This window comes from Ips typographus, linkage group LG3, assembly GCF_016097725.1.
Source record: "Ips typographus isolate SLU linkage group LG3, UJ_Ityp_2.0, whole genome shotgun sequence".
Lineage (NCBI taxonomy): Eukaryota > Metazoa > Arthropoda > Insecta > Coleoptera > Curculionidae > Ips > Ips typographus.
Genome location: NC_138424.1, coordinates 2,596,093 through 2,622,486, shown reverse-complemented (window position 1 = coordinate 2,622,486; position 26,394 = coordinate 2,596,093). Strand labels below are relative to the sequence as shown.

Here is a 26,394-nt window from a genome sequence, read left to right as displayed (position 1 = left end):
AAACGACCTCACCTAACATATTAATTGAACTTTTTATTATTGAAAATTGATTAAGAAATTAACATTACAGTCTGGAAAGAGGTGTATACAAGATATGACTGTCGAGAATTACGTTCGGGTCCAATGTAGTAACGCCCTAAATAAATATACAGGTATAAACTTTACTAAAATACACAAACTTGACTGAACCAAACGGTCTTAAATCTGTGGTTTTAAAATTAATACATATTTACTTTACACATATAATAAATTGAAATGTATAAATAAAAAACGGAAAAATCTCTTAACAAATTAAAAATAAAATCTGAGTGAGGTTTAAAAGGAGTTTGGCTTTGCAATAAACACGTTACGACACCACATTAATACGTTTAAAAACCGGAAGCACAATAATTTTCAAACTGGCAAAATTATATCTTCCGTCCCTCCCTCTACGGGGTTGGGTGACAAACTTTTGGCAACTATCACATTAAATTACAAACAATTTCTATTACATAATATATAGATCAGTACGTTAAATTCTATCTAACTACGAGTGACTTATGAAAAAATATGGAATGAGAGTAGAAGTAGTATAGTTAGTTAAAAAAAAAATCAACTAACGTATAAACGGGCTTAATGAGCGCCCTCTACAATAGTGATGCAAAATTTCACCCTGTTCGAACTACACAAAAAACATTTTCGACTACATATACAAAAACCTTTTTTAAAGCCAATAAAACGTTGCACTACATTTCACCGTGTCCGCACGGGCTTAATGTTACTTATTAGTAGCTAATTAATAATTAAAACTTAAGTAGTAGTAATAATAACCGTTGCAACAATTAAAAAAAAAATCACAGTGTATTAGTTTTATTTTTTTCTTACCCCCTCTCGGGCGGAGAGGGCGGCTAAGAGCGGACGAATTATCAAATATTGGACGAATGGATTTTCTGCTGCATCATGTCCAACAGAATGTCAGTGTACTGCTGCATCAGTTCGATAATTGAACCGGAACCGCTCGCACCTTTCGACACTAGATCGTTCAATTTCTTAATGGCGTCCGTCTGGTTTACGTCGATGTTGCCGTTGTTTTGTTTAAATTCGTTGAAAATGCAATCGTGCACCACCTGAAATTGTTTTAAAAATTATGAATAGTTTTGTTTGGTGTAAATATGCCTTTTGCTGTGCATGGGAACCCTTATAAAGCAAAATCCAAAATTGCACTTTTGATCAAAAATTTAATTTTTTCAATTTTTGAAAGGTTGTAACTTTTTTATTTCAACTCCAATCAATTTTGCTAAATTGCCATTAGAAAAAGGATAAAAAATACTACAAAATGAGTCAAAGCTCGTCTCATGTTACCGAAATACTGTATCAGAAAAAGTAGTTAAATTTCTAACTGTAATTCAGAAAGAGTCAAGTGTAATTCAGAAATTGTTAATTACAATTCAGATAAAGTGTAATTCAGTGGAATTGCCTTTGAATGTTCGTAACTTCATTTGAGGGTTTCTGAATTGCAGTTCCTTATTCTGAATTAAGCTTGACCTCTTCTGAATCTCACTTGGCCTTTTCTGAACTACATTTGGAAATGGTGTCGAATTGCACCATTTACGTACATTTCAGCACTGATTGTAGTTTGTGATTTGATGCTTTTTTTGACCAATCACCAACTAGGTACTAACTGTGCTGTGACATCATGTGATAACTCTTGGAATACCGACCTTATAAGTCCGGATCAACGACATTTTTATATTGTCCAAAGCCTCAGGCTGCGCCTCGCTCGTTTCGTCATTCTCTTTCAGCTTCTGGTAGATCTTTACCACGTTGTCGGCTGTGGCCATCAACTGTTTGCTGACGTCTTCGCACAACTGATTAGAAACTGTAGCAAAATAAAAACCACACGTTTACAAGGCACATCTTAACAAAATTGATAAGTGACTGTGTGAATTTAAGTTAAGCGTGAACAACTTACACTCGATGGATGACAGATCGACACTCTCGCTCGACAGACCCGGATCTTCGTTCACTAGAGTGTCGTCGAAATTGATCGAGTGACCTACAAAAAAATGTGCTTAGCGCGGTGTTAGTGATTATTAAAAAGTCTAATAGACAAGCCGACAAATTAATAAAAATCACTGTTATCTACTTCTACTTCAACCCTAACTTAATTTGAAGTTGCTTACCTTTTTTGGGATCCTGATTGTTAATATACCGCTTCAAACTTTGACTCGAATCAAAATTGCTGGTTTGCCTGCTCATTCTTGGCGGTACCTGAGGCTTCTTGGGCGTTTCATCCTCGTCCGAGGTGGACGTGTTGTCTACGCCAATTTGATTCAAATTACCTTAAAAAACGGTTTATATTTAGAATAACCAATAACCCAACAAGTTACTAAGGCTTACTAGTCGAGTACGATTGCTTTTTTCGACCTTGCAAAGGCTTTTGACTGATTTTATTGTGCGAACTGATGGTGGGCCTCATCAACCTGGACATCTTCTTCTGTTTAGGATCATTTTCGGAATCGGAGTGCTGGTTTAGCACTACGCTGGATTTGCTGCGCATCATCGAGTTGTTTTTCACGTAACGCGGTGTTATCCTGGCTGGTGGAGTGGGTTTTTCACCTGATGGTAATGAAAACTATTTTTAAAGCAACTATACTATTTTTTGTTGGTTTTTAACTACGTTTATTTAATAAATGAAGTTGAAGAATTGATCGCCAATAGAGAATGTATTGTGTCTTGTAACGTCAGAGACTATCCCTATACAACGTTGCCATTGAATTTCATCAGTAAAAAGAATAATTATATGAAGAATAATAATCAGTAAAGGGTTGTTCCTTATTTTTATTTACTTTATTTTTACAGGAAGGAAAAAACTGGTATTATCTACTAAAGTTATAGAGCTTCTCTTAAATCACCAGAAAATGTTGGTTCTTTGTTCAGTTTTCTACTAATAAACTTAGATTGATAATCCTTAGTTTAACTTTACAAAAATTCACTTGAATATGAGTGGCTTAAAACCGTTTTAATCGACAATAACAAACTAATAATAAAATTTCAACACACTTTGTAACATATTAGTACTAGAATTAGAAAAGTTAAAGACTACAAGTTGTCATACTAAAAAAGCACATGCAAAAGAGCGAAACAGAAAGAACTGTTTGAACTAGTTTTTTGTGGTACTTACTGCGAATGGTTTGACTGCGTTTGGCAGGCACGTTTTGCATGCTCAAATCGGATAAACTACACGACCGCCTCAAACTGGATTCCGGACTAGAGGTATCGTCAACATACACTGCAAAACATGCAAAAATCCAGCATGACCAACTTACGACAAAAAGTTGGTTGTTTTTGTGTAATTTTGCCAAACAAAATAAAATAGGAACTTATAAGGGCACCAAAAACATGCTTAAATCATGCACGGAAGGACGTAAAGGTGTAAAAAAAAACTTCAATGGTTGTATATTAACGGAAATATTTATGTACAAACATGCTTTTCACCTAAAATAAGCATGGTAACACAACATTAAATGTGCATGCACCAATCACCTTCATCTGAAACGTCTTCTTGCTTCCGGGGCACATTCAGCCGTCTTTCCACAAAACTTGGAAGACTCAAATTTCTTCTACGATACTTAATTGGAGTGGTCTGCAGCTTGGTAAGATCGTTATAGTAACTTTTGGAGCTGGTCATGCTCTCGTACATACTAGACAGAGCGCGCACTTTGCTCTTGGTGACATTCTTCCTGTAAATATCCACCAGGACGTTGATTTTCAGAATCTTCTTCTGGATGTCATTGAGAACTTTAATGTTTTGCAGAGCTGCCGCGATTTTGTCTTGAGGACTCAGCCGTCTTTCCTGAAAAAACCCTTCGTGACTAATAATAGGAGGGTGAGAGTTTTGGTGTACCTCATTTACTTGAGTTTGCTTCTTTAAAACGTTTTCCACCATAAAGGCGGCATTTTTGTGTAAACACCCCTCCTTAGACCATAGATTCGCCTCAAGACTGTCAAATAAATTCTTGTTGTGCTCTACATCACTTAAATGTTGAGCTTGATTGTTTAGGTTTATTTCCAAGGAGTCTAAATCCATTTTGGAAGGGGGAGATTTTTTGTCTAGACTGTCGTACAGTTCGGTTAAAATGGTGTTTTGAGGGTCTCTTCGAGGAAAATAATCAGAAGAGTAGCTCCTGAGAAGAATGTTCACTCAACAAGTGGTAAAATGCTTATATAAAGATTACTACCCTTCGTGAGATTTAAAGTTACTGTTTTTTCCACTACTACAACCAGCCTCAACCTCAATGTCAACGTTTGTCTCTTTAAATTTCAATTCAATAGTGCTCTCACCAGTTAAAACTAATTCCTGTTTGTTGTTCAATGCTACAAAATATTTTCATTAATTGCTATTTGGTCTACAACCCTGAATTCACCTTGACTTTTAGAGCAACCTCGGTAAAAATCCTCTTTCCGAATATACTCGTAAGTGGTTTTGCTTTTTCTATTTTTAGAGCTATGCCTCCTCACAGCTTTAGGTGGTTTGTGAGTGACTTTTTCCCCACTGTTATTCAGTAAACTTTTAGCAAACAAGTGTCGGTCTAGACTGGACGTTTCCTGGAATACAGCCACTGTAAAACATCACATTCTCAACGCTAGGACAATGAATACCTGAACCACAGTGCGATTGGAACGTTTTCGATCAAAGTTAAGCGTAGACAGAGTAAAAGAGTTTCCATTGTTACTACGTTCTTCATAAATGTCAAAGTTTTGGTCTGGTTTATTGTTTAACACGTTGCAAAATTTGCTTTTGTACTGTTTATTCTTCTGGGCCAAACTGGGAATGAACATTTCCGAAGTGCCAGTAGGTTTAACGGGGATATTTTCCTTGCTACTCGGTTTGTTAGATGATGCTTCCACGAAAAATGCTAGCTGAATTTTATCAATAGTTAGATTATAGTATTGGTTAAAAGTATTCAGTTTGGGGTTGGAGCTGGACAAAAACAAACTGTTTAGTTTAAAAGTTAGACCCTAAACACAATCAGCAATCCAGGACAGCTCTATGTTGCTTTAATAAGACATTTTTAGGAGCTTTAACTGTTCCTAAACTGTCAAAGAGAACCAGAAGAAAATCCATTTTAGTGTTTCAAATTACTGCTAGAATGCGCCTTGATGCCATAGAATTGTAAAAATTGCTGCATAAAGCCTTTGAGTGGTCAAAACAATTGCTGGAACCACTTTTACTGTCAAATTGTTTTTCGCTGTCTTTGAATAGTCAAAAATGTTGCTTAAGCCTTCCTGAGAGCTTTCAAAATAATAAGACTATCAAAATAATTCCTAGAAGCATTTAGACTAGCCCACAAAACCTAGACAACTTTTTTTATCCACTCTATAACCCCAAAAAATGCAAACCTCTGTGATACTCTCAACTTACAGGCTTCTTTGAAGAACTCTTAGTCACGCTAGTCTCGAACTTCAATAGTTTTTTCTGAAACTCTTCCGAACCCCTCGCTTTTTTGGCTACAATTTCCTGAGGTGTTTCAAAGTCGGTCTGAGTCTGACACGTCCTCACTCCCGGTCTAACTTTTACTGTATGTTCGACGAAGTTTTTTGGGAGACTGGACGATAATTCATAGTCCAGTTGACTAGATATGTTTTTTGGTACACTCTTGGAATGCGGTACGTTCATGTGTTTACGCGTGTCTTGGAAAAGCACTTCCAAAGGGGCACTTTTGCAGTCGCTCTCATTGGACAAGACGCTTTCCAAACTGTTGCAGTAGCTTTTTGTGCGACCCGAGTAGAAGTCTGTATAGTCCGGGTTGTCGTCGGACAACAAGCTTTCCTGACTACCTGGATTTAGGTAGAACGATTCGCTTTTAGGGACGTTCACTAAAAGTTTTTTATGGTTTAAGTGACCTAAAGTGTTAGAGACTTGCAGACCTTGGCAAGGTTCTTCTTGGTATTTGTAGATTTCGTTATTGGAAACACATCTTCTAGGGGGAACAGTTTTACGTGGTTTTTTGTATGAGTAGAAGTCGTAGTCGTCTTCCAGGGAATCTGAACTAAAGTTGGTATCTTCTTCCTCAGCTTTTGGGGGTTGTTCCAGGCTTTGGGCGTTTAATGGAGCAAGGTTTTTCTCAATTTGATCGTATTTTGTAGTGAAATCTTGACTGAACTTTTCAATGTCGCTGCAAACTTGTTTGAAACCCTCGTCGGTAGATTTTGAATCGAAATCGAAGAAATAACTAAAAATTATAGGGAAACTTGTCTATTACTATGTTGGCTTATCTATTAAGAAAAGTAGTAAACCAAGTATGAAGCTTCACACTTTTTTTGCATAGAGCAGACTAATATAAAGTTTAAAGGCGAATAATCATTATTACAATTATAACAAAAACGTAACCATCCACCTAGCATTGCAACCCAAACACAACTTACCTGAAACTTTGTCTCTGTTGAGACTCGTACTGTTTGCGTTCAACAAAATCCGAAAATTGTCGTTCTTCACTGACCGGACTGACCGGCAAACTTTTGTGCATTTTAAACTTGTTGAGCGTCTTATCCAGTTTCAGTTTTCGCGGACGAATAAACTCGCTCAAACGACGCTCCGGGCTTTTCGTGGCCAGCTCGAGGCTGTCGCGAAACCGTTTACTTTCCGAATCGGGTGCTAAAAAGTGTCCGACTTCCGAGTCGGGCGTTTCGGAACGAGCCAACCCGAGTATCTGACTCAGGTTGGTGGAGTTGCGTCGAAAGTCACTCATGTAGCACCCGCACAGTTGCAGCTCGAGGGGAACGCTCATACTAGGGGGAATTTCGCCCCCTGGAGACGTGCAAACACTGCAGGCCTCGGTTACGATGGTGTTAGTCGGTGAGTTAGACCGGTCTAAGTCTGCTAAGGAGGTTGGTTATGGTAGGGAATGTGTTATTTCTTGTCGTAATTAGTTGTCAATTTTATTAAGTAAATGATGGAGTGTAGGTTCGAAATACCCTATAATCTGCTAAAGGTTTATTTAATGATTTTTAAGCCAGAACTACCATAAATTGATTCAAAATGGTACCAGAGGATCACTTCAAGCAAACTCCAAAATATTCAAGAGATAAACAATATCTAATCAATTGGGATTCGGTAAACGTGCCTTAAGCTTTGCTAAAATTAAAATATTTGAGCAAAATAAAGCCATTTCTTGTCTGATGGTGACGCATAGGTTTCAGTGCAAATTCGAACCTACACTACATTATCTGGGGGCAATACCATTTCGTTAACAGATGGAATCAACAACGTTAGAGTGTTAGAAAAACGCAAAACTACACCGCAATTTAAATCAACGTTGGATAACACTTACCTGGCTTTTTCGGCCATTTCTCTCTTTCGGGAATGTGACTCAAATCGTGGATGGACTGGCTGCATCTCAACGGACTAGAATGACCCACCTAAAATACAGACTAAATTAAGAAACATTCTAGTAGTTTTAAGTGGTGAATAGATAACGATAAACGTAAAAAAAATATTATTTGGTAGTTACAATAAATATATAAAAGACTGAATACTTACACTCTCTAACTTTTTCTTAGCTTCTGCAATTCTTTTGCTCAATTCTTCCCGTTTTTTTCTAGCCTCTGGATCACTTTTAGTCTGTTTGACTGCATTAATAGCCTCCTGGTTCCTATTTGCACTATTGGTCAGAAACTTTGCAGAGAATGATGATTTATTTGTTGGTGTGCGATCTCCCTCCGCCCCCGACATGCTCTCGAAGGTGGATTGTAAATAGCGTTCCCGGTTGACTAGTTGATCGAGCGACTCAGAACTGACCGAAAAAAGCGACATCGGGTTTCGGTCCGTGTTTTCCCCGCTAGGAGTGGAAGCCTACGAGTAAATTTTGTAGTTAACGTTTTTCAATTTAGAGCCAAACGTACGTCATCGTCGTCATCGTCCGAGTCATAGTTGCCAGTTGCTGCCGGCTGGATGACAATTTGAGGAGCTCTTTTCTTCCTTTGAGATTTGCGCAGCTCTTCCGCGTCCATATTGATAACGGTGAACTCGGTGCCGCTGGCTGATCCAGACGATGGATAGTACAAAGGTCGAATTCTATCAAACAAATGAACACAGAGTCCATTTACTGTCTCAAAAATAACAAATTAAATACCTGGAATCTGTGTCACTGTCTAAATCTCCTTCGTGAGCTGTGAAATCAATATCCCCGATAGCGGAGTCGTCAGTCATTATCCCTCTCCTACTTCTGTCTCTTATTGTGATGCTTGAGCTTAACTGAATAATAATATAGTTGAAAATTGATTCGTACTTTAGTTAAGGAATGTTCTAAAATAATACTCAACTTACTTTTGAAGATACTAAGGTCTCCTTCTTTTCTTGATATAGTTTGACCTCAGTGCCGCTGTCCAACGAGCTTTCTTTCGAACCGTCCGAATCCATCTTTTTATCTGAAACAATTTGTTTTCCTACTTCATATCCGGTGTTTATTAGAAACAAGAAGAAAAAGCAAAATGTTACTTTCGTAATTAAAGTGAATTGCTACCTTTAAAAGGAAAAGGCAAAGGTTCGCTACCGTGAAACGACTGAACACCTGCAACATTCTCCGCCCTTTGGGCCCATCGTCCCTTCGGTGCTGCCACGCTCCGCGTTGGACTTGTCGATAAAATGGACTGCTCCGACAATTGTTTCTTAGCCCATTGTGGTAACTGTCCGATACTAAAACGGTAACTCATCTCCGATTCGTATAAATCGTGACGTAAGCTCTCGTTAAATAACACCGTGTCTAGCATTTTTCCTTGACGTATCGCCTGCTGGCTCAGTCTCGTCTGCATTGTAATCACCATGTCTTGCGGTACCGTCCAAACAAAGATACAACTGCGAAAACAGTTTAGTAATTATCCAATCAGCAGATAAGAAAATTGATAAAAAATTTAAATAACCACTAACGTTTTTTTGAAGGTTTGATTAAGCCTCCTTTCTCACTCACCCATCTCCACTGGCACTAATCAACTTCCTACAATCATTAGTAAATCTCAGACCGGTGGCCAATTCGCTGTGCCCGCACATAGTAGCCATACACTCTCCTGAGTAATAATCGTAGACCGATAAACTTTTATCCGTGCAAGAGGTGGCCAGATAAATTCCAGACCGATCCAGAACCACTTTGATGAGCGAACCGTCGTCTCCGGTGCTGCCTTTGAAGGTTTTAGTGTGTTTTCCGCTGTGCACGCTGTACACGCGCACGTTCCGGTCTTGGCAAGCTGTCAACACGTGTTTTTGCGTTTTGTCCACCTCCATGTCGTACAAGGTGGTCTTGCCGGTTGCGTTGTGGTCACGGACAAATTGCGATTTACCATTTACCTAAACAATCAATAATTCATGGATCCGTTAAGTTTGTTTTGATAGATTCTTTGTCAATTTGTAGAAAAGATAATTTTGCTTTGACGCTCTATCGAGTGTGCAAAGTCACAATGACGTAAACTAACATAACATACAGTAATTTAACCAACTGTCAAATTATGACGTGAAATTCGCTCTCCATGCTTGATGAAGAGTCAAATTGAACAGGGCTACTGATTCAATCAAAAACTTGTCATTTGTGAATGATTGCAAATTGTTGCAACTTTCTAAAAACGACCCGTAAATGTATGGAAGTAGTTTTGTTGTATATTACAGAAAAGTGTTCACTAATCACCTTACCTCTTCCAACGATCGAAATATCAGACTTTTATCGGCCCCACACGACACCATCGATAAAGAATTAGGATGATTCAAGAATCGCACTGCCGTTATACTTGACGAGTGGTCGTCTAAAGTTTGAACAAAATCGTAACCCTGTAAAACACAAAATACTCAATCTGTCAGGTTGATTTTACTGTTCTGTACCTTTTTCGTATCGAAAATGTGGATGAGCCTATCCCGGCTGGCACTAGCTAACATATTATACAAGGAATCGTTTGAAGAGTACTCTAAACACAAAACTTCACTGTCATGCGCTTCGATTTTGAATTGTTCCTTCATATCCACCGTATCATGGATCCGAATATTCCCTAACAACACCAGCAAGGTTATACAAGTAAAACCCTATTGATTGAGTATCATAATACCTGATCTATCTCCGCTAGCTAAATGTTTCCCGTCAGGGCTAATTGTAATTGACCTCACTCCATTCTTCCCATCGTAAGACGTTTGTTCCGGCTGTTTCTCATTGCTAGTCCCAGAAATATCTAAATCTTTAATGTAGGACAGGTCCTTGTCCACATACACAACTTTGAGCAGCTCCTGTACATTAACCAACCCTCAAAACTGGCAGAATCTCAACACAAAACCACATACGTTACTATAAATGTTGGAGTGGTACATTCCTCTGGTGTCCCGTTCGTTCATCTTGTCCAACGTCCACACTCTGATAGTGTCGTCCGAGCTGCAAGTGAGAAAACTGCCGGCCGGTAGGGGGCTGTTAACGGGCGCCATTTCCACCCCCCAAATGCACGCGGAGTGATACAAAAACGAGCAGGATTTGCCCACCCTTTTAACGTTGAACACGTCCCAAACGTAAATCGAGTGGTCGTTGTAAACGGCCGTTAGTTTGTTATTTAATTCGTCGTAGGTTATGGCGATTGTGTCCGGGTATTTGGCATCTGGAGGTGGCGACGCCATATGCCTAAAATATTACAATAACTAAAATATAACAATAAACACCATGTATATTTCGTTAGATACAGTTTACTGAAAATTTATGATTAGATGAATATCAGAATTCAATTTTTTTACTGATTAGTGTAATGATCCACTAAAGAGGCAATTACTTTCGCTAATATCACTACTGATTCCCCTAATGACAGAAGTAATTTTGGTCATTATTAATTCCCGTAATGAAATCAAATAAAGTTAAATTTTTTTAGCAATTTAGGCTCTGTTTGTAATTTACTCAGTTATATTAGACAAACTTACTGTATGGTAGTTCCTTGGGAGACATCCACTCCAAGATAATGACACCTAGGAAGGGTAGTAATAAAATTAAGGGTGGCAGGATCGAAACATCGAATAATCCCATCGGCACACCCAACGAAAATATAATTTTGTCCTACAGTAATGCAATTGGCACTGGTTGTCTGCAAGAAAATCACTTAGCAACCGGTTACAGACAAAAAATGTGCACTCACCCTTAATTCTACCCACTTATCTAAGAGTCTTCTATTGTTAAATTCGCACAGCAACCCTGATCTAAATTGTCGTATTATTAAATTTAGTTCATTTAGTGAAAATGTCAAGGTTTTACCTAGTTATAGCATAAGTACTATCACCACACTCGCCTTTGCCACACGCAACATCACAGAAATAGTTGTTCCTTTGCTCACCTAAAATGGCGGATCTACCCATCAAAGGAACTGCTTCTTTGTACTGAAATAACCACAAAAAATTATTTGTAATAGTCACTTCAAATCTGCAACGTACCTTAGTTTTACCAGTTTCCAAAAACCAGAATTTAACGTGTCTATTCCCGACCGTGACAAAATAATTGCCATTTTCGGAGAAGGCTATCGCCTTAACTTTGGTGCTCACTTTGTTACTAGCAACCTGAAATTTAAACTCCCATAAAGCGAATCAACCATACAAAAACTGTTAATTTGTACTTTAATGTTATTTCTCCAATCCCACAGATTGACGATCATATCATGTTGAGTACCAATGCTGACTACGTACTTATTGGAAGGTGAAAAGGCCTAGAAAAGTTTTTTTTTTGGTAACTTTGATTTATATGTGAAAACATCATCTTACCACACAATTGACGCCGTATTTGTGGCCAAAAAATTCGGCGACCTGTTGTGGTTGGGGCATTAAACCCGGATGGGTGGACTGGGGATCCGACTGCAGGTCCCACACCCTTACAGCTGGCTGATGACCACATTCCCCTGTATAAAAATAAAAATATAAAACAAATATTCTGTAAGTTGAGTTCAAATCCGAACCTGTGACAATATATCTGCCGCATGAGGAATAAGCCAATGAGGTTATGGTTTTTCTGCTAGTGTTTATGATGTGGTGCTGGTGTTGTGTTTTGGTGTTCAACAGGACCACAGTACATCTGAAATTACATAAAAAAAAGTAATTTAAACATTATAGGCTACAGTGATTATCGATTAAAACCTTTTTACCAGTTTCAGCCAGCATTAAAAAATCTGTGGCAAAGTAAAAAACAAAAATTCCACATAACATCTCGCTGGGTTAAATCCAAGTGTTACTTTGTAATGTTACTTGATAGATTGGTCAAACTAGAACGATATTTTCTGCCAGTTTTTTTTTTTAAGAATTCCGTTTAAAACTGTTCGCTCTCAAAAGTTTGGCACGGCCTAGTTTTTTCTCCCGGCCTTAACCATGACCCGACCACACTTAATAATCCCCTAAGTGCATTTATTTGAAAAGTCGCTGGCACGTTCCCAAGATGTGTCGGGTTACTTTCGAGAAAATGGATTGGATGGCCTGGATATTGAAGAAATCGTAGTTTGTCAGTTATAATTATGTGTATGAGTTAGAAATGTTAAAGGAATTATTGCTTATACTAGAAAACTTCTTCTCTATTACTCTTTTGGAAACTTAACAGAAATGGGAATGATCGTTCTTTTTGCATTCAATGACTAGCAAAAAACCTCCTGGTGTGTAGTAAAACCCACGTTTCCCACACTCGACATTGTCTGAAACGCTTTTCTTCGAATTCCTTCCTAGTCGGACGAATTAAGAAAAGTTGTCGCAATCTTGCACCAAAAAGCGAAATCATTTTGAATAACCATTGTTTCGAATTTGTGGTGCTGCCCACTTAAGCAGTCTATATGGTGTACCTGTGTCGGACAAAAAGAGACTTTGCATTTGAGCACCATTACAAAAAAGAGACTATTTCTAGCTCATAACAAGCACATACAAAAAGAGTCGATTTCCACGAACAGAGTGACGTCAAGAAGTTTTACACCCTGAAAGTTTAATTAACCCAGTTTTGAAAAGAACCAATTTCATATTAATAAATCTCCTTAGGGTCATGGCGAAAATATCCAGGCTGAAATTGGCAAATTAAGCTTGGAAGCGAGTCGGAAATTTCCTGATAATGAAAAACTACTTTCCGATATTAGCGGTTAGGCAGATAAGCTAATGGAGTTCCGCCTGCGTTTCGAAACTTTTAGGAAATTTATGAGTCAGCTGTACGCAACCCAACAGAATTTCTGCTTTACTTGAAACAGTGTTAAAAATTAAAAACATAAATAAATCCATCATTAAGGAACACCTTGTGCAGATCCATTAATTACAAGCCAGTACAAAGACGAACAATCGCGCATTCCTAACATCGCAACATCGGTACCTGCGGTATTTTTCTGTGGAAAGGTCATTCAAGGATTTCCACTATGTTGGTTTAAGTGTAATTTATGACTGTGTGGATTGCATCCGAATATTGATGACAGACTGATGTAAATCGTTTTCTACAGGTACTTGAAACCCACTTGATTCCTGAAATTTCTAGCAACTTGCGTTTTCTATAATAGCTTACCCTGCAGGATAAGCCACCGTTTCATGGCTGTCATTGGCCAATGCTGCATTGGTGGGTACCGTCACTCCTAGTACCCGTTCTAGTTTAATCTGAAAATAATTTGAAAAGTTTAATTCCTTGACAATCATTAATGTGGATTAATCAAGTTGATTCAAGTAGGTGGTCACTTCTAAAATTAATTTTCTCCGCTAATCTCCGGTAATTGTTATTGTATTCTAAGTATCTTATCAAGGAAAATTACAAGAAAGCTCTATTAGGTGTAGTTATATTTGTTAAGGATGTTGATCCCGGTCTTAATGCCGTCGAAAGTAGTACTTAGTAATTACATAAATTATAGTTTCAATTTTTATGTGCAACAGTTGTCGAGAAATTATTACAAACTCCAATAATTGATCATTAATTAGATTCAACTGTTATCCGAGTGATTTAATGGAAATCGTACATAACGCCTGAGTAAAACGTGTCTAACTGTTCAAAGGCATTAATAACTGCCACAATTCCGGGTAATCAAGGTCCAAATAGTGTTGTTTAATGCCGTAAACAGTAGCTTAGTCCAACTACTTTCAAGTGACTTATTAAGTAATTGTTTATGCAAAATTACCTAAATTTAGAGCACTTATAAGTGTAGGACAATGTACTGTAAATTTAATTAGTTCAAACTTTTCGGTTTTACAATTGCAAAGTGTTTTTTAGTCACCATAGTCTTAAGAAAAACAAACCTTCTCTTAACTGACAAGGAGATTGAAGTTCAAAACTCTGATACCTTTTAAAACACATTTTTCAATGCAATTCAACGTATGTAAACATTTATACAGTTGAATTACGCCACAACCAATTAGCTGTAACACTTCTGCATGGTTTAAGTGGTTTCATATATTAAACAAACTGGGATTAGTGCGTTGTAATGGCCCAGTTTGAAGGTTTCGATTTGAGTCTTTATCATCTTAACAATATATAATTGTTCCAATCAATGCTTTAGACAAAGATGAAGTGACATGTCAGTCAGGTTGCCAAAACGGATGTAAGGTCATTTGACAGTTGATCACAAGTTTCTCATCAGACTTCCTGATGAAGTCGTCACGTGACCAACTGTTCACTGACGTCACACTTAATTTGCAATTAAATTTGAATTTTCCACACCTCTAGAGAATCTGAAGGTATATCAGGAATGACGTTTATTAAAAACAGTTATTTGGTATGCAACAACTATTATGGTAAAAGCCGTTTCTATTCCTAGTGCGACTGGCTTCCTGATAGTACCGCTCGAACGACCCAGCCTAACCAAATATTTAGAAAGGCGTACGACCGTTCACGTTTTCCGGAAATCCTATGTCTTAATATGCGTATAATAGTATAATTATGTATTATAAATCAAAACATATACGCTTGTATAGGAAAAAGCTCGACGCACACGTGCGATCAAAAGATAGTAGCACTTTTCACTTTTTTCCATTGTTTTTTTTTTCTTAACGCGACCGTTAATCTTTTCGATTTAAACTATGCGGATCTCCGATAACCATCGTCGATTAGTCGACTTTATAACACAGAGAGAGGTTTCGGTGTAAAGGAAAAAGCTTTCTATCTAGCAATCAGACTGGAATGGATTATTGAAATTAGTAACTGACCATATTGTAGAAGAAAATTGGAAATCTTTTACCTAAAAGTTGTTTCTAAGACATCCTTCCTTGCAAACTGTAAATTTAATGCAGATAATAATTGAAAAGTTAAAAATTCCACATATAGAAAACAAATAATAATGGGGAATGGGGTTAGACAAAAATGACAACAAAATTCATTTCGCCGAAGTGACAGGTGTCAGTCTGTCCAAACCGATTTGGTCACGTGACTGACTCTAAACAAGTCGGTCACGTGACCACATCATGAGAAAGACTGATGATGACTGGTGACTAACTAGCAGGGTTGCCACATCTGTCAACTCGATTTCCCCAGTCGAAATCACTACTGCTAGAAGTTAATAGGCGTATTTTGGTGGCAGCCAGCATCGACGAATAGAAATCTGTCTATGACACCACGTGTTATGCTGTTTAAAATCTTACTGCAAGGTTATAACAAGTCTTTCTTGTGGTGAGTTTGTAAAGACGGAGTTTTTATGGATGAAACATTATTAACTGAGAAAACTAGCCTAGAACATTGTTGTACATGCCAAAGTTAAATACAAAACTCTAATATCCTCTCTTCCATAGATTTTGAAGATATAGTGCGTTCCTCATAAACTCAAACTATCCCAAATGGGGTGGTTTCTCCAGTTAGACCGCTGGTAAATATTTTTCCCGCAGGAAAAATCATGTCACTGACGCAGGTTGTTGTCATCTTTGTCTAACCTATTGAAACTATAATGGTTCTCTTTTCTCATCATTAGTTTTTCTGTAAAATTTTGAAAATTTTATTCCTATTGGCGTTTCAAGTTAAGATTGCAGCGCTAGTTGAACTAAAATCGGGCAACCCGTTTCTAACCTAACATTATAAATAATATGACCCTGTCACTTCATATTTATGAAACCAGTGCTAAAACCTAACCAAAATCAATGTAAACAAACGGATAAATGACAGCTGGAATGCCCGAAACTGTTTCCAAAACTGATCACCAGAGGGAGTATCTCTTATCTTGAAACGCCAATACTTCTCTCATCTCTCTTTGATGAATCACAAATATGTTATCTTCCAGATTTGTACTCAAAAACATTTGTGTCACTAAAAAGAAAGTACCTTAGTCATAATTGAATAAAAAAAGTGAAGGAATCAATTTGAGAAGAAAAAAAAAACAAACATTTTATAATGTGGTTAATTTGCTTAAAAAATAAGTGTATCATGGGAATTAAATGAAGTGGAACTCTCTTTATTGTCCGTTTTAATAACGTTAATTAGTTTGGCGTGGAAAAAGCGGTTAAACGTACGGCACAAAAGAAATTCCGCTTGTTTTCTGATGAAAGTGATGTTTTGTTAGTAACACTGGCCTTTAAAGCTACTTTTAGATTCAATTCCCCTTAGTTAGGGGTTAGTCAAACCTCCCCTGTTTAATGGTTACGAGGTTAGGTTAACTACCAGTGTTACCTTATGGGTGCAAAGAATTTCCTTCTCGATAATCGGAGAAGAGTTCCTGGGCATCATTTTCAGGCCTGCTGCGTTAACACTAACGTATCACACGAAAATACGTTAACTAACACAAAAAAAATGTTGCATGCAATAATAGTGGTTCGTTCGTTCTGTTACGGTTCGCAATTCGGGTGTAGTGTGTCCATCCGTGGAGTAATCATAACACCTACAAAAACAAGAAAATCCGTGTGAATTGCGGGTCGATTACGATGACGGCCTTGGCATGGTACTTTCTGGGTTTGTTTACGTATTTAATGGACGTGGGTAAAGGTTATGGAGCAGGTTAAATGCCACCCGGTACCACTTACACGATATCCCCTAAAATAAAGCCAGATATTTGACAAAAGTGGTTGTTTAACGAGTTCTATAACCTTCAACAAAATGGTGGATATTTTAGTTCAAACAACTGAATCCTCCTATCTAACCATGGAAAATAAATGAATAATGCAGTTATTAGAAAATGGTTTGTACTCAAACACACATCAACTTTAAGAACCATATTTGAAGGATTTGCATGATAATGAACTTAATGCAACCCTGATTGAGACGTGCTCCTAAAAATCACAAGCTTTTAATGGATCTTTGTAAACTTTTTAGTCATAGCATTTGCACAAAATCCCACAACTTATTCATATAAGTAGAATTGTTATCTTGCACTTTCTGGTATGCACCAATAAATCATAACAATCTTGGCATCTCATTTATATTATTGCACCAACATGGGAGTGTGTACATTCTAAACCAAATTTCCTATGCTATTTATTCACTTGAACATGTCAGTATCTTACGGCGGGAATTTAAAGAAATATCTCATTTCCTTAGGCAATTGGAAAAAGCAAGGCCGCCTTTATACCAATTTTGCAATGACAAATTGACGTGGGCTTCACAGGTACATATCTATTAAATGAATCGAAGTTGGTATTGCAAAACCTTTCAATTTACTAAACGAAAGTATAACCCAGAAGGCATCAGTTGGACTTGTTATTGTTTCTCCTGAAACCAGGTTTTTCAACTCAAGAAAGTACTACCTAGAATGCCTATGGCATTCTTCACTGTCGATGTAATAAATCAGTGCCAGTACTACCACTTTTTATCTGTCCGAGTCCCTTCTATTCATCAAATTAACATAAAGAAGAGTTTTCATTAAAAAAACATCAAAATTCTTCCACCATTGCCATTTAGCTCTAGATGTAGGTCAACGAGTTTCCCTTTATAGGATAGTATTGTTTGTTTTCAATATCTCACTTGGGATAACATAAAAATACTTTACAACTTGAGTAGGACGATAGTGGTTCATAGTATATTCAGGATAACAATGTTGCATAAGGGGTATTTTGTACTGATATTTCCTTAAACTACCTTGTATAACAAATTTAGTGAATATTCATTACAGTTTAACTATGAACATCCCGTAATCTGATGACCCTCTAAATTAATTCAAATCCGGACTTTTAAAGGATATTCTACTGTTCTGTTTTCAGTCAGGCACCTCGTTAAGACTAATGACAATTAAAAAAAATCAAAGCCAACGGCAAACATGAGAATAAATAATTGTAATCTCCTTACATTAGCAAACTCAAGGTTGTTGCTTAGGTCCGTATAAAGAATCTGCGTCAAAGCGGGCATTGATCATTCCACTGTTATGGTTCCACTCCCCCATTAAGCAACACCCTTAAAAGGCGACTAGGAACAGAGAAAAAAATGCAAGAGAAACGAGAAAAACACATTTGCTACTTTTGCATAAAGTTAAGAAAATATAGTTCAAGGACCAATTATATTAGTGTGAAATTTTAGTTAATTTTTAAGGTCAAAACGTTTTACTGGACCATGTCATTCTAGTCCATTCAAAACGCTGAAACAGCCAAATTCAATAAAAATTGATTTATTGGACCATGTGCAGATATTCTAGTCAATTTTGAAGGTCAAAATGTAAAAAAAAACAGTCAAATTTAATGGAAATTGACTTACTGGACCATTTGCAGTCATTCTAGACAATTTTCAAATTCAAAATGTTAAAAATAAGTCAGATTTCATGTATAAATAATAATAAGTTTTCAGGACGTGGCAGTCTTCAAAAATGACATTTTGACAAATGACGCTTTACGTCATAACGGGTGTTCAATAATTGTTATGGTCGTAGTTGGCTGTGGTTCTAGCATGAACGTAGGGCCGTTGATAAGTTCGTATATGGTTTGAAATGACAGCTGTCATATAATAATTGTTTGCAACGTTATCTAAGACATACGCTTTTTCTGACAATTGCCATCCATAGGCGACCTGACCTGACAATTATAGAACACCCGTTATTTGTACCGTTAATCCAAAGATTCAGGCAGTCAAAAGAACATTTCAAAATTTAATTTTTTTCCAAAATTCTGAATGCACCCTTTGAAAAATCTCAAAAATATAGTTTTTTATTTTTCTAAGACAAACAACAAAAACAAAAATGTTTTAAGTCATTTTAGTTAAATTCAAAGTCAATTTTCAAAGCCCAAATGTTGAAAAACAGTCAGATTTCATGTATAATTAATAAATAATAAGTAACAATTTTACGTTATATGTATGTTAAATAGGGACAATTGTTTGATCAAATTTGCTGTTTGGTCTGTTGCCAACACTTAAAAACGAAAAAAAGTTTATTATTGGCACATCTGCATGAGGTTTAAATATTTCATTTTCTCCAGGTCATCGTTGTGGCTCAAATTTGCTTGAATTAAGCCACTATCTTAATGGGTTTTGCCATAAGCACTGAGAATAGTTTGACGCAAAAATAAACCTGAATGACATCTTATTTGTTACTAAATAAATAAAGATGCACTATGCACTTTTTGAAAGAGGATTTTTATGTTTTTGACACATCTCTAGATTGTGAAAGTCTCATTTAGAAGGTTTAAATATTTCATTGCCTCCCGGCCCCAAAAATCTTTAATTACAGCAAAAACAACAAATATTATTCTAGTTCAAATTTGCGTGAAACAAATCACTATTTTAGTGGGTTTTGCCACAAGAACTGAAAACAGTTTGACGCAAAAATGAACCCAAATGACATATTCTTTGTTCTAAATTAATGAAGAAACTATGCATTTTTTTAAGAGGACTTTCAGTTTTTTGGAAGTTTATTTAGAAGGAACATTTTCTACATTTAAAAATTCTTTATTTAAAAATGTTTCTAAAATAAACTTTTGGTGTAAAACATGCTTAAGCAAGACAGTGTAATAACCTATAAAATGTGATGAAAAAAACGAATAATTTAATTGGATTAAGTTTGACTCGTTCGATTGAATTCCACATATGTTGACAATTAGAGTGAAAACAAAATGTTGTATAGAAGTTGGACGTGAACGTAAACCAGCTACTTTTTGTCTCAAAATAGAGAAAGTGCGCAAATGTCCGTCTCACAACACTTCTTTCCAATACAATTACGCTAGTCCTTAAAAGGTCGCAAATAGAAAAGTGCCGTGGCGCTAATAATGGTGAGATAATCGCCTGTCGTTATAACAAAACAAACAAAAGTTGGAATTTGTTATTAACTCCATCACGTCCAGTTTAAATAGCAAAAAGTAAACTCGTGTGTTATTATTATGCAAATTCTCTTGTCAAAACATTAAGTAATGCCTAAGTTTAAATAAATTGATACTGATGCAAGATCGTCAAGGTTTCCGCATAGATTATCGAAAATCGTACCTGAGATGCCATAACCCCAAATATCGATCAAGCACTCTGAATGACGTCACATATTCCACCCTAAGTAACAATTATTGCACTAAACTGGTCGGAATTAGTAATCACAAATTTTTAGTTTCTCACACGTTAAGGTCAGAACGTTAGAACCGCGTCCACACCTTCGTATCGCTCGTATCGACTGAACGTCGACCAGTGTCGGATATTGTTATTAAAAACCATGAAAAAAACCTGCCTAGCGAAGAAATGGTCAAGTCTAATGTGTACTGCCCGAGGCGGTACCAAGTTTGTTTACGGAGGCGACGTTGTCGTTAATTGCCTGCTAAACTTTAACATAGCCAGTTTGCTTGACATATGATATACAAAACAGTAAAATCCCAAACAATATGTCAAAAGTTTGTGATTGGTAAAGAAAAAGCAGCTCATTTTCTTGACCAATCATCACAAGAAGCATATCAATGCAACTTTATGGCCAGAATTTGAATGGTTAAAGTGACAGGTAAATAATACATCACCTTGACTAATCTTACACAGTGTCCCCATAAAATTCCCCTATTTCGAGGTTGTAGAACCCGATATTATCGCAGTAACCACAGCAGGTCGCCTTATCTACCTAGCTTCTTTGGTTCTTTTGTTTTATAGCCAACAAGGTGTTGTATTCATTTGTTTCAACGGTTCCCCAGCCTTATCTGCGGCGGTTTCTTATACATACATACATATACAGAGCGTGTAATGACTATATTTTCCGACGCAATTATAAGTTTCCAGCAAAATACCGTGGGTATTGGAATGGTATAATACGATGGTCGAAGCCAAATGGCATCGAACACAAAACAATCGTGGATTGTTTTATTAGTATACGTGCGTACGTGTAGGGAACGGTACATTACATCCTGTGTTAAGTACTACGTGACGTTTGGAAAAAACACGTAAATGCGTGTCTAAAAATGGGCGCAACCGACTACGGATCTAGGGCCGTAATAGGAGGGCTTCCTTCACTTTTCTTTAGATTTATTAGGTAAACAATTAAAACAGGATGTGTGCCATATAAGACTCACCCTGTCGGTGATCCGTTCCTCAGGTTTACCCCTTTTTAGTGACTTGACTCTTTTGACGATTCCTCCATGGCCATCCGTCTCCTCCATGTCCAGATCTAGTATCAATTCCACTGATTCAATTCCTCGGTTCAGCTGGCGTTATTGGCATCTACATGATTCTGATTACGGTACGCTGAAACAAAAAATAGAACATTTAACAATCATCACCAAGAGTTGTTGGACTTTTTGCCCCCTGTATATTATTACCAATAATTCTTCTTTAAGGTTCATCGTTAATATCGTTAGCCATGTCAAAAGTCAAAATAAAAAGTGAAGACTATTACACCATGCATCACTCAAAGTTAGCTATGGTCCAGGGCACTAATGACGTTTGACGTTTTGAAAATGCATTCGTATTGCTTAGCGATTAGTTGCGACCTGTAGCGCTCTCTTTCTAACACGCGCTTATTAACTGAACGCAATTCTGACACAAACGTGACCTTCTCGATCTCGACGTTTAACGAGTTGTGTGCGTTGTTGCCAGATTGCTACTTGACCGTTTCCTGTTTTGTTTTTGTTGTTGATGACTTGACTAAAGACTGCTTACAGAGAGAGACAAAAAAAAACTCAATATTGACTAATATTGTTATTCAAAATTCTCTGTTAAAAAACTGCGTCTATATAAGAAGTAAATAAAAACAAAATTTATGTAAAGTTAACTAAACATTTGGCAACGAAACGCGTTAAACGTCAATGACGTGCGTCGGCGGATCTATTGCCTTCTACTATACATACGTCATACTGCTCCTGAAATAGTCAATTTAAATCTATTCAGTAAACTTAAAGTTTCGTAAAAATGTTAGCAAATTTTCGTGACAGGCTACACAGTGGCGCAAACTAGACATTTGTAACTGTCAAAATAACAAAGTTACTAGACGTCAAAGTAAACCAAGCAATTCAGGTCGCATTCGTTTTCAAGCTCCATGGAGCGAGCAGCGCGTTATTGACGTCACGATGACGTAACTTAGCAAAAGCATAATTTAACCAACTGTCAAATTACGTCATTGTGACGTCAAAAACCCTCTGCTTGAAAACGAATGCGGCCTCAGTGTAAAGTCGTCTTTGTTGTCAAATTGTGACGTTATTCTGACAATTAACCACCGACACTATAAAGGGTGATTAAAAGACAATTTGACAGCCTACACAATGACGCAAACTAGACTTTTGTAACTGCCAAAATGTCAAACTTACGAGCTTTCAAATTTAAAAAATATATTTTTGGAACTTTCTATATGAAATGTTAAAAAGTAAAGTGTACGTTGTCTGTGCGTCTAAAAAAGCACTATTTCAAATCATACACCCTGTATATTGTTCAATTGCACCAAACTGGGTGTCGGTGCACTATGTTAAACTAGATACCCTGTATATTCTTACGTCATTCGATTCAGCTTATTATTGTCTACTTTATAGCCTCCTATGTTCTCTACAAAAATCGTACAGGGTGAATTTTACTGACTTAGTAAAAGGTAAGTAATAAGGTAAATATAGGCAGAAAGACCAAACTGGTCGATAGCCTGTTTCGTTGTAAACGAAACAAAGATTGTATATATATATATAAGGTAAATAGACCAAGCCAAATTTAAGCCATTTTTTCCACAACTTCTCTTAGTAAAATTCAACAACGACAAGAATATACAAACTCAACAACAAAATTGTATTGAGACATTCAACTTTAAACTCACAATAATAATTAAGCGACTCAACAACCATAAATTTCAACATTTTACAGTTCTGTTAATTCTCTCTATACCAACACTGAATTACCTCAATTAGCTACTGGAAACTGGGGAAACCAAGCAAACACTATTATCTAACTTAAATAATTAAACATCTCTGTTAGATCTAACCTAGATTTGAGTGGTATGAACAATACAGAAGGGCTGGAATTGTGTGTGGGCTATGCCTAATATAATATAGGTTATTAGTTTCATTCATGCCGACATCAGAATGTGCCATAAACAGTGATTATAATATGAGTTATGGTCAATTGGGCGTAAAATTACGGCTTTCTTTCGTCATATCGGGCGGGCATTCCTCGAAGCAGAAGAAGCGTGGCCGAAGAAAACCCGTTACCTTTTCTAATAGTCCTGTTTTTCTTATTTTGCGTGTAAACGTAAATATTTCCTTTACATTATTGTAAAAACAATACGGATCGTGTGAGAAACATCCAATAATTTACACAAAAAAAACACAATAGTGATCCCCACAGTATTGTTCTGTTAATTTGACTCGACTTATTGTGTCCGAGTTTCACTTTTTTTTTGTAACTTGGTGCACCATGACTTCTAAGATTTAACTTGTATAATAAAGTTATCCCTGACATTTTCGCCAACCAGCAAAATGTCGATGAACTGAACATAATTGCAATTTGCAACCAGGTCTTTGAAGTCGTTCAGTTCCTCGTCTTCTATATAATTCCATCAAAGCAAATTTACCAAAAAGGGGCGCAGTCACGGTTTACGCAACAGCATCCCAAACCCATATAACCTCGCCCATGATGGTTTTAATGAGTCAGCCGTGTTTTTTGGTCAATTAACCGTGACTTTGGTGCAGCTTGCTCACTTCAATTATTGTTCTACAAAAATTGTAAATGTATGTTTGGATAACAGTAGTTTGAAACAGTTGCCAATTTAAAAAAACCAGAGATCCATCTTAAATCCATTTAAAAGAAATTGTGGTATTTTAGAAGGTAGTTTCAATGGGTTCAATGATGTTTACTGATGAAAGAAACATTTAAGCAGTTCTAGGTTCTTACTGTTTTAACAAGTGTGAAATTTGATTATTTCTCACATTTCAAATCAATCAAACAGATAGTTCAGTGCACTTACTTCGTCGAAAGTATACTGGATAGCCACATTTTTAAGAAAAAAAATTAGTGGAAATTTTGGCAATGTCATCTTAGTTGAAGTATCTCTTGAAACCTTCTCGTCTTGGATGTTTGTCTCTATCAATAACCTTTTGGTCACAGCATGTATTAAAAATCCCCTTCAGTCTACAGCACCCTACTCACAGGAGGCAATACCCTCCAGGGCTAAAAAAGAATTACCTAGAGGTTTAATTGCATCTAAATGACTAGGAGGGCAAAAACCCTATAACTGCTGCAGGAAAATTATCATGCAACAATAAGGTAGGGCTTAAGCCCTTTGGCAGACAAATAAAAGGGGACTATACCTATATGCAATCCTATCTGTATGTACAAACAGCAGACTTTGGTTGGGTGGAGCCTTTTATATTATATTATAAACTGGTAGCTGCAATGCAGTGCAATAACCTTTCAGTTATCACTTGGGGTTTTCATATCAAAGACAATTTGTGTTTCTGGATATTACGCATTCAATTTTTTCCAGTTAAACACACTGAAGTGCCAAATATTCAAGACTGTACTAATCTTAATGTGATGATAAGCTGATTAATCCTGCAATAATTATTATTTTGATGATAAATTCTACCTTTCCAAAGTATTGGCAGTTACATTTTTATGAAGGTTTTGTATTATGTTTAGGTTTTATAGGACCATGTGTCTCAAAAGTAATAAAGTTTGGCTGTAGTAAAACTGATAGTAAAACCTAAACATGGCAGCTGTTAAATGTTAAGTGCCTTCTGGTCTGAGACCTACCTGTGTTGTGTACAAATACATGTTATACTTTTTGTTTTTTTTATTAGTTACTTAAAACCAATAGTACTGACAATAATTCATCCTTAACTTATAATATTGTAGAATATGTTGTCATGCATGTCTACAGTTTATGAATTACTTAATCCTGTAGGACTATAAGAAAAGTGAGGTTTATTGCTTGACACTGCAAGGTTCTACTATATCTAAAAAACCCAAAACTTGGCCTTGATTGTAATCTACTTAAACTAGAATTACCAATGAGAAGTAAATACTTACTAAGACTTTTCCACCCTTTTAGGAGTAAAATTTGAATACCTTTTGTTATACAGAAGTTCATTAAACTTTTGAATATGCGACGTACTTTGCATTAGACTCAAATCAGGGTGAATCAGTCAAGAATCAAGTTAAAATCTCCAAAATTGGTTTAGAGCAGTATACCACAATTAAATCCAAAAAATATACTTTGGGTTATATGTAGGGTGTTGCAAAAAGTAATGCAACAATGACAATATAAAAAAAGTTTGTAATAATAACACAGTGAAGGCTTAAACCCACTCAAAACTACTCCAAAACAACAATTTATCAAGAAAAACCTTTCCCCAGACACCTAACCTCAATTATTGATTTTTTATTTCTCTTAACAATAGCCGATTGGCTGACTGGACAATCAAAAAATTGAACAGGCACACTTACCTCACGCAGGAACATTAGCTAATCCTTAACAATTGTTTATAAAACAACACAAACACTCAAGTCAATCACGAAACACCTCTTGCACAGCTGAACGTTTGAGCACAAATACGGCCATGTTGGATTTGAAATTCCATTTGTTTTTTTTTAAGTGGGCTCAATTTTGACGTTTACACGGGTACGTCATTTTATTTGACAGTGTGCAGAATTGGAATGAGTGCATTTTGCATGATCCTGCGGAGATCGACACAAACTAGAAACAGCCAGATACGCACGACGTAGATTAGAAAGAGATATACAAAATCTATTAGGCTTATTCTAATCTGACAATAGTGACACTTTAGAACGAATTTTTGGATTTGTTTATTTTTGTTCAGTGTTTTCATTATTTTTTAAATTTCTTTTTGTAGGTAAGAGGTAAGGGATTTATTTTTTCTTAGTATGTAATTTAACAAGTTTTCAACAAAGTCTTATTTTTTGTTAATTTCACATTATTTCGAGTTTTTTTCTATGAATTTTCTATCTTGTTTAGTAGTTACTGGAAATTTTTTTCCATATTTTTTTTACTTTAGTTTTTCCTGGTTTGTTTGCTTATAAGACCTTTTATTATACTTTCATAAGTTTTACATTAGCGATAATATCATTGTTAATATGACTTATGCCTGCCGACGCCAAAAATATAAAAAAGCATTGCCAA

General features: G+C 36.4%; 1 protein-coding gene across 2 annotated transcripts; it reads right to left on the bottom strand.

The window, feature by feature from the left end:
• Positions 1-13: 13 nt before the first annotated feature.
• Positions 14-25,851, bottom strand: Wdr62 (WD repeat domain 62). Of its 2 annotated transcripts, XM_081974660.1 has the most exons (33): positions 25,701-25,851; positions 21,353-21,524; positions 13,500-13,588; positions 11,935-12,050; positions 11,744-11,877; positions 11,599-11,688; positions 11,420-11,542; positions 11,244-11,365; positions 11,128-11,188; positions 10,916-11,076; positions 10,298-10,625; positions 10,069-10,243; positions 9,848-10,011; positions 9,662-9,796; positions 8,949-9,322; positions 8,505-8,836; positions 8,309-8,409; positions 8,115-8,236; positions 7,885-8,056; positions 7,523-7,834; positions 7,314-7,401; positions 6,409-6,862; positions 5,911-6,215; positions 5,405-5,859; positions 4,642-4,902; positions 4,407-4,587; positions 4,221-4,356; positions 3,526-4,166; positions 2,380-2,598; positions 2,163-2,321; positions 1,952-2,035; positions 1,701-1,858; positions 14-1,106 (listed from the first exon to the last, which is right to left on the bottom strand). In XM_081974660.1, the coding sequence occupies exons 2-33, from the start codon at positions 21,437-21,439 to the stop codon at positions 906-908; spliced, it is 6,540 nt and encodes a 2,179-aa protein (XP_081830786.1). In that variant the 5' UTR covers positions 21,440-21,524; positions 25,701-25,851; the 3' UTR covers positions 14-905. The 2 variants fall into 2 exon arrangements, with proteins under 2 accessions (XP_081830786.1, XP_081830785.1); XM_081974659.1 differs by having other exon boundaries at positions 5,405-6,215.
• Positions 25,852-26,394: the final 543 nt, after the last annotated feature.

Bases quoted from the DNA above. Each gene is read 5' to 3' on its own strand.
- Wdr62 (XM_081974659.1), bottom strand. From the start codon at position 21,439: ATGGAGGAGACGGATGGCCATGGAGGAATCGTCAAAAGAGTCAAGTCA. The intron at 11,366-11,419 runs GTACGTTGCAGA...TGGTTATTTCAG, and splicing joins TGGAAACTGGTAAAACTAAG to TACAAAGAAGCAGTTCCTTT. The intron at 4,167-4,220 runs GTAGTAATCTTT...CATTCTTCTCAG, and splicing joins AACTTTAAATCTCACGAAGG to GAGCTACTCTTCTGATTATT.